Source organism: Rhinopithecus bieti, unplaced genomic scaffold (genome assembly GCF_001698545.2).
Source record: "Rhinopithecus bieti isolate Rb0 unplaced genomic scaffold, ASM169854v2 scaffold_5101, whole genome shotgun sequence".
Lineage (NCBI taxonomy): Eukaryota > Metazoa > Chordata > Mammalia > Primates > Cercopithecidae > Rhinopithecus > Rhinopithecus bieti.
The window spans coordinates 576,186-591,254 of NW_016804853.1; the positions used below are offsets into that span (position 1 = coordinate 576,186).

The 15,069-nt window shown below is 45.4% G+C and overlaps 1 protein-coding gene across 11 annotated transcripts in view; it reads right to left on the bottom strand.

Moving 5' to 3' along the window:
• The window catches only part of ITPR1 (inositol 1,4,5-trisphosphate receptor type 1), a 361,669-nt gene that overhangs the window by 22,089 nt on the left and 324,511 nt on the right, over positions 1-15,069 (bottom strand). For all 11 annotated transcript variants that reach the window (XM_017870725.1, XM_017870723.1, XM_017870722.1 and 8 more), the window contains 4 exons: positions 14,547-14,639; positions 13,230-13,369; positions 12,590-12,755; positions 9,565-9,725 (listed from right to left, as the gene is read on the bottom strand). In XM_017870725.1, the coding sequence (XP_017726214.1) occupies positions 9,565-9,725; positions 12,590-12,755; positions 13,230-13,369; positions 14,547-14,639 (560 nt within the window). The remainder of the gene's footprint in view (positions 1-9,564; positions 9,726-12,589; positions 12,756-13,229; positions 13,370-14,546; positions 14,640-15,069) is intronic.

Genomic DNA, 15,069 nt, shown 5'->3' on the forward strand with positions numbered 1-15,069 from the left:
TCCAAACCCTCCCCTTTTCTAACCAGCCCCTTGTACTCTGATCCCTGACCCAGACCCTAAGGCTCACACCTTCCTGTTTTCATATTTCACGAACTCCTATCCCCACTCTGAATGTTGCTTATTGGAATCTTAGAGCTACAAAGGGCACAAGAGACCCTTTGATTCAACTTCCTCATTTTATAGGTGGTAAAACTGAGGCCCTGAAGAGGATTTGTAAAAGGTGGAAACTCAGTCTAGTTCACCTTGTATATCTTTTACATACAAATGACTATCCCTAAATACTAACATCTTTTCCTCATTCTCACATTTCCTGGAGACATGACAGTAGGCTTCACTGTAAAGACGTAGGTTTTAAAGAACTCTGAATATATATACCCGATCTAGACAGTCCTATTCAGAACATTTTCCAGGTGAGAGCAGTTTTCTAAGTGCATTTTTATGGTGACACACTTCTCAGTATCATATGATACTCTAGTCCAGCTCTACCAGACACAGTCAATATTTAGAATACACAGGAAATAAAGGAGTTGAAGCAGGGGAGTTACAAATGTAGTTAGGATGTCTGGAAGTAAAGGGCAAGTGGGGCAGCACAGTGGCAGTGCAGTCGGGGAAGGAGCAGGAGGGTGGGTCAGGGTATGGGCGGGGGGAGAAAATGCACTTTTGGAGATTATCAGATCTGCCACGTTGGGGAAAATGTGCATGTATGCAGGTATTTCATGTGTGTAATAAGCACATACAAACTCATACATCCCTGGACCAACTAGCCAATGGGGAGAATTGGTTTCATGCGCGGTGAAGCCAGTCTTCAGTGGCTGATGGAACAATGTCTATGCATAACCCTCAGGTCCTGCACAGTCTCACGGACTAGACTCTTGGGTATACCTGACTCACGCCCCATGCTGTCCCTTAGCACACAAGCTCCTTCAGGGAGGATCATGGCTCTGCTCAACTCACTGTTACAAACAGCACCTGGCACACCCTCCACAAAGGTCAGAATGTAGGAAATTCGGAGAAGAGCACTGGGAGGTCAGTGCAGAACTGGGACCCAAATGCCAAGTGCTTCACAATGAAAGGAAAGTGCCTGTGAAGTGCTCCGTGGAACAAGGGGTGATTTCATCCCCTCTAGACTAAAGGGCAGAATGTGTTCTAAGGCTGGGTGGGGAAACTTAAGCTGAGCAACTGCTTTGTGCAGCTGCCACTGACACGAACCCAAATTCGAGTGCACAGGGTGGGGTAAGAGAGGCCTGGCTGGTTGGGCGGCGAGTCCAATGACGCTGACACACTGTTTCCAGCCACCAGGAAGCCAGTGCCAAATCCCTCTTCACTCCTCCCTGCTCCGATATTCTTGAATCTGCCGTGGTGCCAGCTAACTTCAGGGGGCATTCTGGGAATCGTATTTGGCAGGCAGCACAGGCTGGATCTTCACCTATGGTTAACGGCTTTCAGAGTCCAGGTGACAGTTTAACCAGCGCTCGTGGCCTCCCAGGTTAGGCCACAAGGAAAGCTGCTGCTCGGCACTACCAATGCTGAAATATCAATATTCTAGGAACATACCCAGGCACTCCCTTCCTCCCAGCGTACTCACTGGAATTCAGAATAAAGGCCCAAACCCATCGGCGTGCATCTGCGTGAAGCAGAGGGCGTCCACTGCGCTTTATCAACAGCCAGAACCTGCCTGCTTCGTGCACAGAGGAGGTGCACACGCAGGCAGAAAGGTCAGGGCAGGGTTAAGTGCACGCCCTGCTGGACTCGCCCTTCCTCTCTCCTGCACCTAAGTGTTGTCTGGCAGGGACTCCAACTTCTGATTTCCTTAAACTGAGACGCCCCATGATGGCTGTGTGAATTTTTATGCTCATTTCTTGGCTCCGGTCACTGCTGCCACCGTCTCCCCCCCCCCCCCAACTTAGGTCCTTACTCTTATCTAATTATGATCTACAGGTAACTCTACTCCCACCAGCCCCTGCACTTGGTTCTTTGCATTGCCTCTGGCTGGAAGCTGTTGTCCCCAACTTCAGAAAGTGTCTGCAGATTTCACAGGCTCTCTCTTGGGTCAAGAAAGGTGTAAGACTTCAGCCAGTTCCCCTTTTAAACAGAAGGTAGTGACACGCAGGTATTCAGTTTCCATTTTGATCTTTTGCCCTTGTTAAAGAGTTACTCTCTGTGTTTGCTTCCTGTGTCATCTTATCAAATATAGATAAACACAAGGGCCAGATGTCCTACTGCTTTTGAATCTTCTCAAAACGTTTCCTCATAGATGTTTAGTAGCACTGAATTAGCTAACAGAACTTATTTGCTTGGAAATGTTACCCAGGAGGTGCTGTCAGGCAAAAAGGCTCTTTTGCATGTTGCTTTTTTGAAGCAAATTACCCGCAGCTTTCAGGAAAGCATTTTCCAGGAATGTGGGCTCCTGGACTCTCCCCTCCTATGCAAAAGCACCCCACCACCTTCTGAGAACATCCCACTTGCTGCCACATTGAGACTACTTTTGATCTGGAAAATTGATCCTTTGCTTCTGGATCCTGTATAGCTAGTTTCTGAAGAGGTCAAGTGAACTAACCCATAATGGAACAAACTGGAAAATCTCCAATGGAATGTTGAGGGCGAGGAAGAGGGAGCAGGAGAGGCAGAGAGAGAAAGTAGAGAGGTGTCTACCCCCACTGTGAGAAAAAGTCAGCACCAGGCTTAAAGGATGATGGACCAGACATTCTCATGTGTAATTATTAGGGAGTTAAACTCATTCAGATGAGTCACCTGGGTGTGGAAGCTCCAGTCTGGCTGTGGTTCTAGTGAATCGTCCTCCTCCTTTTACTTAGACGTCTCCTGAATCTGGCCACCAAAGGCCATATCATTCCCTGTTTCAAGCTAAGGTGAAGGTAGTGACGTTTCTCATATTTCAGCAGGTCAAAATTAACATATATTTCAGATACATCCTTTGCAAGGGCTGCACTTGATACCCTTTCCTGAACTCCCACCTTCTCAGCAAGCCCTAGAGTGTTGAGCTGGTTGTCTGAGCAGTGGTTGCTGGTGAGAGTCACAGCAGCTCTGAGAGTCACACCCCATCTAACTCCTGTCTTACTGATTTATGCATTAGCCAGTCAGTGTCCCCAGGAGATCCTCTTTCCCACTCTTCTCTCTACCCGCAAAGGGGCCTTTACTGTATCTTGCCTCTTTTAAAGGAGGCTAATTCAGTATCACTTGGGGTTGGGGCTGGGGGATAAGCCAGTCCAAGTCTAAGATGCGCCAGTCCAAACCAGAGGCCGCCAGCCAACCAATGGCTGCAGGTTGACAGGAGGGCTGTGTGCATGCGCACAGAGGTAACCACATCTGTAACCACATGTGGATATGTGGGTCAGGACAACCTGAGGGTGGGTTCTGGTTCAGCAGCTCTGGATTTCAGTCTTGGCTCTAGCACTTTCCAGCGCCGTGATCCTGCAAAAGTTGCTCAACCTTCCTGAGCTTTAGGTTCCCATCTGTAAAATGTTCATAGTGCCACCTACTATGCTGTGATGAGGATTAAGTGAGATCATGCATGGATAGTGTTTATGTCATGCATACTGATTATACATGACCTATTCATTACTATCCAATCTGCCCTTCCCGGGGTAAAGCAGAGCCCAGCACAGACTGCTCCTCCAGAAACGGCAGCCCTGGTGCATTCCAGAACACTCTGGCTATCATGGGGAGGCAGGTTCTCCCCCAATATTTCACTGTCCATATTAGTCAATGAATATGCTATCCTAGAGAAGTAGCCAGAGCAGTCCAAGGTATCAGGACATTCTGAAATGTGGACGAACCACATTCTATCGGATCAGTCTATCTTTATATGCAATTCACTCAAAAACACACCTCTGAAAATGTAAGAGTTATGTTAACAGGGCAGAATTCCAAGATACAGAAATGAAATCTATAATTAGCAGAAGACATGTCTTATATTTTTTCATTTGTACAAATGTATGGAGTATATGTGAAATTGTGTTACATGTATATAGTGCCTAGTGATCGAGTCAAGGTATCTAGGGCGTCCATCACCCAAGCACCACACATTCTTGTTAATTATAGTCATTGTGCTGTGCTATCAAACATATTCCTTCTACCTAACTGGATGTTCGTACCCTTTAACCCATTTCTCTTCATCCTCTCCCTTTTCCCCTGTCTCACTCTTCCCAGTTTCTGTTATCTAGCTTTCCACTCACCACGTGATCAATTTTGGTTTTTTTAGCCTCTACATGTAAATGAGAACATTCAGTATTTGTCTTTTTGTGCGTGGCTTATTTCACTTCAGATAATGGCCTCCAGATCCATCCATGTTGCTGCAAATCACAGGATTTCATTCCTTTTTTATGGCCAAATAGTATTCCATTGTGTCTATACACCACATTTTCTTCATTCATTTGTTGATGGGCACTCATGTTAATTCCGTATCGTTACTATTGTGTACTTAAGTTACTGTTTGGTCTTCTTTACCAACCTTCCTTCTTAATGCTGCTCAAATTTCTAATTTTCAAGAATAATTTAGTCTTCTGCATTTGACTGTACTAGAAAAATAGGCTGCTGTTTCTTTGCTGGGAATCAAATATTTGGTCTTTTACCTGCAACATGCCCAGGGTGCAGTATCTAAATTCTCTCAGGCAAAGTGCTCATAATGAATTCACCACTTACTTCGATTACATAGCTCCAATAGCATGGCCTTTCAAATCATCATCTATAGACTAACACAAATTCTCAGTGTAGTTCGCACTAGAGCAAAGCCAAACAGTGCTAAAATTATTCAAAAAAAGGGTGTGCAGCATATAAATTACTGTGAAAACTTAAATGTAGATCAAGGTTAATAAAAATTTGCTTATTAAAAAAGGCTATCACCAAAACTATGATGGCACCAAATTCAAGTTCCTGCAGGGAAAGGAAATTTTTTTCCCTCTTCCCTTGATTTTGCCAAGGGCTATGTCAGGTCAACTCAGTCACATTTTTCTGAAAGCACAGGCTTGTCTGGGGCCCAAGTCAATGAATATGAAATTGCATCTCGGGAACTGAGTGGCACTGTGAGATACAGTGGAGGAGGGTTCACTTCCCCTGGTCATTTGAGTACTCAACAGCATCGCCTTCCATCAGGTGCTTGACTTGAAGGACAAATCTACCAGCGAACCATGAATGATTTCATGATTAATCTAAGGTTTGCCTTGAATACACGGAACTCGGGGTCCACTCCCCAAATCACTGAAAGCCCTACTTCTGGGCAGTAAAAGCAAGTAGAGGAAACCACTAAAGACATGAATGGAATTCACAAGTATCTGTGCCCTATTCAACAAAGAACGCTAACGTCAACCATGCCCTGCCTCAACTTTTAAGCACGCTTAGAGATTTAAAGTTCAAGAGAGAGGAAGACATAGGGATTTTCCAGGGGAGGAGGCTCTTAAGAGTCAAGATGCCTACTCTGACTTTTCTTAGTGACAGCATGCCCACAGCCAAGGAGTCTTGCAGAGTCTTGGAACCATAGGAAACGATGCTTCTGTCAGCTCTGCTGTCAGCCCCGCAGGCCCTGCTTCCTGGCTAGCTGTGCTCTGGGCCTGTTGCTCAGTTGTTCAAATTTTGCCCGCTCCCTCCCTCCATGCATGCCTCCCATCTGCCAGGTCTCATTTATCTCATGTCTACCACCTAACGGATGTGTGAGGTGGTATGAACCGCGATGTATAGACAGGAAACCCAGGTCAGCAAAGTCCCATGACTTGCCCAAGGTCACGTGGTGCGGGAAGGCACAGAGCAGAAACTCTCACCTTGGATCTGCTGCCTCCACTTCTTGGGTAGTGAAGACTTCATGGTAGGCATCAGCCTGGCCCCAGCTTTGAGGGGGATACTCCCATCTCCAGTGAAAGGAGAGAGGGTAAGACCAAAAGGGGAGAGGAAATATACTACCTATTATGTTTAAACAAGATTAACTTGTGGGTGAACAGCTGGTTGCAGAGTTCTCAACTTAAGACAGCTTCTTTGCATGTTCCCTCTTTCCCTCCCTCCAGAGATACGAGAAACACACTGTTTCTATCTACAGCGAGAAGAGGTCCTGTCACCTTGTCTGCAGGCCAGTTCCAGCAGGAATTAGGAAAGGTGAAATATCTGATCTAGACAGGCTGTTGTGTTTTCACATGGCTGAGCAGCCACCAATGGAGGGAATGTGCCCTTGGGATATGGGTCTAGCAGGGAGGGTCAGGGCTCTGCACACAGACACCTCTTTCATTCATGACTCGTCAAATGTCATTCTTTCCAAGTCAGCCTTGGTTTCCAAGAACCCTTCTCAATACAGTGCCCCAGGTAAATTCTATGACCCAGTGTGGGTTGAGATGAAAACCCATTTGCCATCTCTGAGGCTGCTGTCTGCAAGGAGCTGCTCTCAGGGCAGCTGGGCTCCTCCCTGCCTGAGTGGCATCTGAGGCCTTTTCCATTGGTTCTCTTGGGTTGCCTTTTGGCAGCCATCACTCCACAAGTCTCCAGGAGTCTCTGGGATCTTCATCCATGGGCTAAAGGAGAGCTGCAGAAGAATCCAACATCCCAGCCTTCTGCAATTAGGCAAGAGGTATTTTTCCTGAGGACCACATACCCTAAAAGAGCCTGTCTCAAAGACATAAGGTAAGCAAGAGGGCAGTGAGCCCTCCAAACTGCTTTTCCTTCCATCTCTGCCAGTGCCCATCAGCTGTCCCTTCTCTGTCCTCTGCGCTAGAGTAGCTACAGCCTCCTGGGGTTGGCTCATTCAAGAGATCACCTAATTTTCCCTCCCAGCAGCAGTGGGTAGGATGCCCCTGCTCAAGGGGGAGGCTTGTGGGGGCCTCGTCTCAGCTGTGGCTGCCTCCACAGGGTGTGACTAATCGGGGCCCGCAGGTGGTCTTGTAGCCTCTGCACCGCAGCTCTGAGGTCCCATGGGGCCCCAGCCCCCACCCACGCCAAATGACTCAGCTGAGCACCCCAGCTGCTACCCTGATGGGGCTAATGCTCCCTTAGGAGTCCCCAGCAGGGATTCCTGTGGTTTTAAGACCAAACACCACAGCAGATAGCGCAGGCAAGAAGGCACCACCGTTTAGCTGGTAGATCTGATGCTTCTCTGAGCTACCACTTAGCACACAGAACATCTGGTTCTGCAACAACTTTAACATTCAGAGAAGAATTCTTTGATACTGTAGATTTTTAGGTTTTCTGACAAGATGTCTCATATAATCAAAGAATGATGTATATGGGGAAAGCACACCAAACGCCCAGGTTCTCAGAGTGTTGCCATGCAGCGGCCTCTGACCGGGCTGGGTGGGTGGCGGGCTACAGGTCACTCTGGCTCTTAATCCTCATCAAGTGACTGCTCACAAGACGCCTTTAAGTCTCTACGATTGAGACAGAAACCCAAAAGTGTGCCAGAGTTTTCTGTGACCAGAAAGTAAGGTGATTAACAGAAAACTTTAAAACTGGCCTCTGGAAGATTTAAAGATAGGACCCGCTCAAACACTTTAGAGACAAGAGAACAAAGTGAAGGGTGAGAAGGAACATAAGTCAAGGGTGAACAGTACAGGCCTCCTCTAGACATTAAGACTTTGAATGCAAATGAAGGTCATTATCTGTGCATGTGGACAGATCTCTGTCAGTATAAATGCTGATTGAATAGGGTTTAATTTGCCAGTGTCGACAATTGGAGGAAAAGAAAGGAATTGAGGACTTTTCAGTTAATGTGTCCTGACCCTGGAAACCTCACCTGTGGAAATCCACACTGGCACCCATCAGAATCCCTAATCTGCTTAAAAATAGGAGTCTGCCCAGAATCACCAGCATCCTCCCAGTTTCCTACCAGCATGATTATGGAATGTGATTTCTACAGTCAGCCAAGCCTGGTTTGAATTCTGGCTCAGTTCCTTCTGAGCTGTTCCTAGGAAGTCGCTTAACCCCCAGCCTGGCTTTTATCTGTAAAAGGGATAAGCCATCATCCGCATTCTGCAACTTGTGTCTTTTTCTCCCCACTCTGTGCTGATTTTTTTTTCTCCTTTCTTTCTGCTAATCTATGACCCTAGTGTCTTCATCCTCTCTTTCAAAACCTTTTTCAAAAGTTACGCCATGAACCTCCATCTATCTCTCCCCACCCCAGAAGTCCCTTCCTCCAGGTTCTCCATGGAGGGTAACTTTAACGACCAAATACAATACTAGAGGTGAGAGGACTTTACAAACCAAAGAGGGCCAAATGTATGTAAAGGATTAGCAATATTTCTCCTCATCATTCACACAACCCCTCTGAGAGTAATCTTAAGTAAGCATCTGTTTTGTCTCCGCTGTGAGGCTCTTACTACTTAAAGGGTGATTCCCGGACCAGCAGCTTCGGCATCTCCTGGAAGGTTGTTGGAAATGCAGAATATCTCAAGTCCTGGAAGTGACTGCTGAGTCAGAATTTGAATTTTAACAAGCTCCACAGATGATTCACATGTACATTAAAATTTGGGAAGCACAGAATTCAATTCTAAGGACCTCAAAGGTGCAGACGGCACAGTATCTCCAGAAAGCCCTCCAAAGCCTAGGAGAGGCCTCTGTGCCTCTGTGATTGGGGTATTCAGCAAATACAACCACGTAACCGCTGCCCTGCTGGCAATAAAACTGAAAGCCTGGCTGCCTCTAGGCCTGTCAATGATGATACTTTTCTGAACAGACCTGACTTCCAGTATCTTTACATAAAAAGCTTGAAAATTACATCTACATAAAAAGCAGGCTCCTTTAGCGTAAGTCATTATCAGGCCGAGCGCTCAAGTCCTTGGTAACTGGAAGGAGAGTTGGCCCCTTCTCCTCAGAGGGAGCCAGCGTGAATCACAAAGACTCCCTCGATTTCACAGTTCATGCTTCTCACTCCACTCTCCACCCCTGAACATTTTAATGATGTTCGAAAAGCACAGGTCTGAAAGGACAGCTGGCCCGGGACACCCACAGCGCACGTTTGGTACCTCGGCAAAACCTGCCTGAGAAGTGCTCTCTAACAGCCTGAAGCAGCTTCTCCCCTTCCTGGGACATAGTATCCACACTTCGCATCAGCGAGAAGATTAATTTGGAACTCAAATTCCTCCATCATATGATCACTTCTTAATGATCAGTAGAGTGTCTCCCAGAAAGGCAAGGCTGAGGGCAAACACAAACCAGGCTAATCACTTTGCCTCTAAGACACCTCTTAGAGAGTAGATGTTATTTTAAAAAAAGGGAGAAAAAAGCATTATCAAGAAAAGAGGCAGATTAACATAGCGACAGGAAATCGGGCTATGGAGTTTGATCCAGATTAAAATCCCAGCCCCAGCTCCATGGTCACATGCTAATCACACCGAGGCTCAACATTTCCCCCATGAACATAGGCTGATACCACCTGTCTGGTGGTTCTGAGGATCACTCAAGAGAACACACGAAGTTCACAGAGCACAGCGCCCCATCCGTGAGAAGGGCTCAGGCAACATCGGATGTTATTTTTCTGTTGTGCAGCTCCCCCATGGGCTGCTGGGGCCTTGCTCAGAGCTGAGAAGCCAGGCCAGTAGGCCCACCACCTTGCTCCCGGGAGGCCTTTCCACTCACCTTGATCATTTCTGCCACATAACTCTCGGGCCCAGTATATTCGGTGGAATCCTTCACTTTCACCAGGACGATGAAGCACAGGTAGTGCCACATGTTGTGTTCTTCCTTGATGTGTTCTTCAAAGGTAACAGTCTTGTTGTCAAACTTGTCTCTTTCCAAGCCTAAAATGAGAAAAGCCCCGGCCCCAACTGAGCAGTCTTGGTAAAAGAGAAAATCAGTAACAGAACTGTCAGTAGAAAGGGGGCTGTGGTTTCACTCCTATCTTTATAAAGAGTCAGATTCTGTTGGCCTTATAGGTGCATTCATGTTTACATTATGGCAGGAAAACACAGGCTGTGAGTCAGACAGACTTGGGTTTGAATCCCACCTCTGCCACTTAGCAGTTACTGCTTCATCTCCACATGCCTCAGTGGCCTTGTCAGTGAATGGGACGACCACCGTCTAGGTTCCAGGAGTGTTTAGGGGTAAAATGAGAATGTGTGTGACATACTCACACATTGCAGACAACCAGGGAGTGTGAAGTCCCTTCGCCCAGGTAAATGCCAAAATGCAGGTATGTTAAGGGCTTTTGAGGAAGCAGCATAAGGACAACAAGAACTTTAAACAAATTTTGAACTCTAGCTGGTAGGTTTATAATTTGAAGAGGCCTGGGTGGGCAATTCTAGTCTCTATGTATTCTAGGATTGATCAAATAAATATATTGAGGATAATGGGAGCCGGATTCCTCACTGCCTGAGAAAAAAACACAAATAGAGAAAGGGAGAAAGGATAAACCCTGTAATGCTGAAATGGATTTAAAGGTATCAGTATGAATTCATCGTTTTCCATACATATAGACACAGATGTGTGCAGATACATGTGCTGTGTACACATACACACATATGCAGATGCATACACCTCTCCTCTAGATCTGTACCCTAATAAGCCCTGAGAGCAGCAGCACACCAACAGGAATGAGCACACTCAGGCCCCAGATCTTGGCTTCTAAATACCTTTCTCCAATAAAAAGAACCAGGGCTCTTTGTGGAGAAATGGCTGATTCCAGGGATGGGTCAGGAAATGTATGAGGTGAGCCTAAGCCTGGAATATGTAATGATGCCAAAAAAGTCAGAAAGTACATAGAAAATGATGATAATATGACTAAACCCAGAAGCCAGCTGGAAAGGGCTCTCACTGGCCACATCTGAAGCAATTTGAACATCAAAATAGATAATGATAGTGAAAGATTATAGCCCATTGAATAAAATAAAAATCCATAAGTCCATGTTGTTACAAATACAAACACAGAAATATACATACATACGTCGGGAGAAGAAAAAATTCTTTCTTACAATAAAAATCCAATAAAGAAATGTAGGAGTAATACTAAAAATTATCATTGGGCAACCATCATCATAATAGAGCCAGTCAAACATCATCAATGAATGCTAAAGCTAAGGGGTGAAAGTTTAAGGAATAGCAGGATATTTACAAAGTGTCTCTCCAAAAAAGTAACTTTATGGAGTTACTGGAGAAACCTGGCAATTAGCACATTAACCAAATGATCAAAGTTAGTATCACGGCTGGACGCAGTGGCTCATGCCTGTAATCTTAGCACTTTGGGAGGCCAAAACAGGTGGATTGTTTGAGCTCAAGAGTTCGAGACCAGCCTGAGCAACACAGTGAAATCCCATCTCTACTCAAATACAAAAAATCAGCCAGTTGTGGTGGCAGGCACCTGTAATCCTAGCTACTCAGGTGGCTGAGGCATGAGAACTGCTTGAACCCCAGGAGGCAGAGGTTACAATGAGCCGAGATACCAGTTAGGAGATGAACTGGCATTACATGCCTCCTGATATGATGCAATGAAAAGAACACCACAGCATGTCTTTGATATTCCTGTGGAAAACGTATACCCTCAATCTTACCATGAGCAAACATCAGACAAACTCAGATCAAGGGACGTTATACAAAATGATTGACCTATATGCTTCAACAGTGTCAGTGGAGGCTAATGAGGCATGGTGACTACAGCCCCACAGGAGGTGGGATTTGCCAAGGACATTATTGGAATGAAGGATGAAATTTGAAGAAGGTCTGTAGATGAGATAACAGTATTGGATTGGTTTTATTTTCCTAATTTTGATAATTATACTGTAGATACACAAGAGAATGTTCTTGTTTTTAGGAAATGTGTACTAAAATATTTAGGGATAAGAAAGCATCACTGTCAGCCACTCACATTAGACAAAGTGTGTGTGTGTGTGTGTGTGTGTGTGTGTGTGAATAAAGCAAATGAGATGAAATATTAATATTTGGGAATTCTGGGTCAAGAGCATATAGAAATTCTTTGGATAGTCATGTCTTTTCTGTAACTCTGAAATTATGCCAAAGCAAAAGCTTAAAAGGTTTTAAAGGGGCAAAAGCAAAGAATTTAAGTCTTTAATTGGAAAATGATCTGTTTTTTTAAGCATACATACCACTAGGAAATTTATGTATTTAGTAGCCATATGATGAATAATCTTGAAATGATTACTCAGCAACCCAGATTCCTCCATGATTAGTTTACATTTACAAATATTTTCCTGTAGTTATACTGAAAATGATTTCTTTGGTGCCCATGTACCTCTTGTATGTAGCAGTTCACTACTTCTCCTCCCATGCCTACAGTGTGCCAGGTTCTAGCTAGGAATTTTACATATGCTGTCTCTCCTAATTCTCACAATAATGCAGAGAAGGACATGTTATTGTACCCATTTTACAGATGAAGAAAGAAGGATTAAAGATGTTAAATGACTAAATGATGGTTACATAGTTAGTAAGTGGTAGCAGTTCAATCAGACCCAGGTCTGTAAATACTTCCCAGCAGAATAAAGGCCAAGTAGAGCCTCACTCACTGCAGAGGGTAGAAGAGTCCAGAGGACGCAGCCAGTGTCCCCTCCTGCATAACTGGGCACGCACCCGCCCATCACACCCTCGCAATCTCCACATGCCTCTGCCACGCTGGGCCTTCACACCCTTGCTGCAGCTGGCCAGCAACACTCACCACAGATAAAGCACGTGGTCTTCAAGATCTCTTCCTTCTTCTGCTTCTCACTCCTCAGGTCAGCAAAAGTGTCAATGATAACCCCAAAAATCAGGTTAAGAACAATGATGATAACCATGAAGAAGAACAGGAGGTCATAAATCACTCTAGCAGCAAACAGGGGTTCCTGGAAAAGAGAGGTATCTGAATCAGTCTGGGTCCCTGCAGAGCCTGGGACACAGCTCAAGTGAGACCTCATCTACTTGGGTAGAAATTAAATTGGGCATTAAACTTTTAAATTCAAAATTGCATCTCTTTTCAAATCCCCTGTCTCAATTGTGATTTCTCCAAGTGTGCTGTGACACAGCCAGGAGGGATATTTGACGTGCGTTCAGGTGGATCAGGCCTAACCCTGATGGAAACAGTCCCTAAATCTACTGAACAGAGAGCCAGAGCTAACCCTTTCCACGTAGCTGATTTTGCGGCACCACCTCACATGATAGAGAGGAAAGAAGCCTGATGAGCTAGTTCCGCAGCTACTCAGCCCTACTCCCAGCTCTTCCTCTGCGTCTTCAGTTTACACTCAACACCACTGCATGGTGCTCCCACCAACCACCCCACCCGCCGCCTTTGCCCTTCCTTCCCCTTGGGATTAATTTACCTCTTTGGACGGCTTCCTGAGCACATCTCCTACTCCACCCCCGCTCCGGAGCCCGTGACTCAGTACAGTGACAATGCACATCAGCAGCGTCTCACATGTGTGCTCTTTATCCTGTTCCGTTTCTTCTGCAGGGACCAGCTCTGTGAACATGGCAAGTAATAACAGACAGAAAACGTGAGGAGAAAGTAGAGACCGGGATTTTGAAATTCTGTTTCCTGAATGCTGTCTTACCAGGCACACGAAAGAATAAAATTAAGGAATCGAGCCAAGTACCTTCTTTCAAAAGCTAAAGTCGTCTGGGGCAACTCTGCTTTCATCGCTAACCCCTGCTAATTTCTCCAGCTATGGTAGTATTGCTCTCTCTCTATGGGATCTAAAACATGCCCTGTCCTTTTCAGGTTTTAAACCCCAGACCCAGCTGCAAACAGTCTTTTCATGTTAGATGCGTTGCTTCACAACTCTGAGTCACAGGCATCTTCTCTCTCAGATGAGGGTTATGCCACAGGACCCAAGTTCCTCACTGGGGATGATGTGAGGACTAAATCCAGGGATATTTCACAGCAGGGCCTCTGGATAAACTGCTTTACGTTGGAGGCTGTTCATTTTCACTGGTTTACGCAGTAAGAGCCATGCCTTGCTGTCTGCCTCATTCCTTTCTCCAGCTGCAGAAGGGTCTTGCTAAAACACAGATTTCATTACTTATCTTCCAACAATCCCTGACCATCCTCTGGATGAAGTTTAGCCTCCTAAGCCTGACACAGAAGACCCTTCATGATCTAGCCCTTTGTTTGTATCTGTGGCTTCATTTCTTGCTACTCTCCTTCCTTATCATCATTATCTCCCCAAACTTGCTGTTTTTTTCTTTTGACCTTTAAAGCCTTTAGATGTACTATTCCCTCTCCTTGGAATATCAAGAGTCTTCTGTTACAGTTTGGGTATCACTTCCTTGATGATACGCTGACTGCAGTTGCGGGCTGGGTGCCTAACTTCTGTATTCCATCCTTATTCCCAGCATTGGGCAACTCTCTAGCAATCACCATTTGGCCTGCCTGCACCCTCCACTACATTACTGTCTCTTAGAGTACACCACAGTCCCTGGCAAACGGCGGGCACTCAGTATAAATTGGCTGAATCACATCAGATTTTTTCTTCACGTGTAACCTTCTTATCCCTTTATCTCCCTCCTCTCTCTCCATCTTTCCCTTTGCTATAGCCTTACTCCTGAGCAGTAAATTTAATCTTTTTCCAACACCGCCTGCATCAGTTAAGCCTCTGAAGGAGTCCGATATTACGGGGCTTACAGTTAGGAGGTCCTACCTTCTTTGGGTGCAGGAGAGGAGCAGTTCTCCCCACTCTCCACCCTACACACATCAGAGAACAGGAACTCGCTTGCCAAACTCTCGCCGGTTTCTGGGAGAGAGAAGGAAATTTTATGATGAACAATCTGGCAGCATATGGTTAAAATGTTTGAAGTCCCCAATTCACGGCTGATTAAACAATTCTTTACATAAATAACACCCTAGAATCTTGCATATAAATTCAAAGCAGAAATGCAATTTACACTTTCATTTGGTGATCTGGATGGGAAAAAAGCCAAAAATGTCAATTCCTGTAGGCTTACTAGAAATATCGCACTTAAATAGCACCTCTCCAACTTTAAAGACAAACAGCTGAAACTCTTAGACAGATACTACTGAACGTACAGACTCCAGGAAGATTTATACCAAGTCTGCACGAGAAGCATCAGCAGGCATTCATAGAAATCCAAGGTCCAGGCCAGTTTAGTCCACAACTCTAAGATGGCTGGCAGTTTAAGTGTGACTTAGTGTCAACTTGGGAG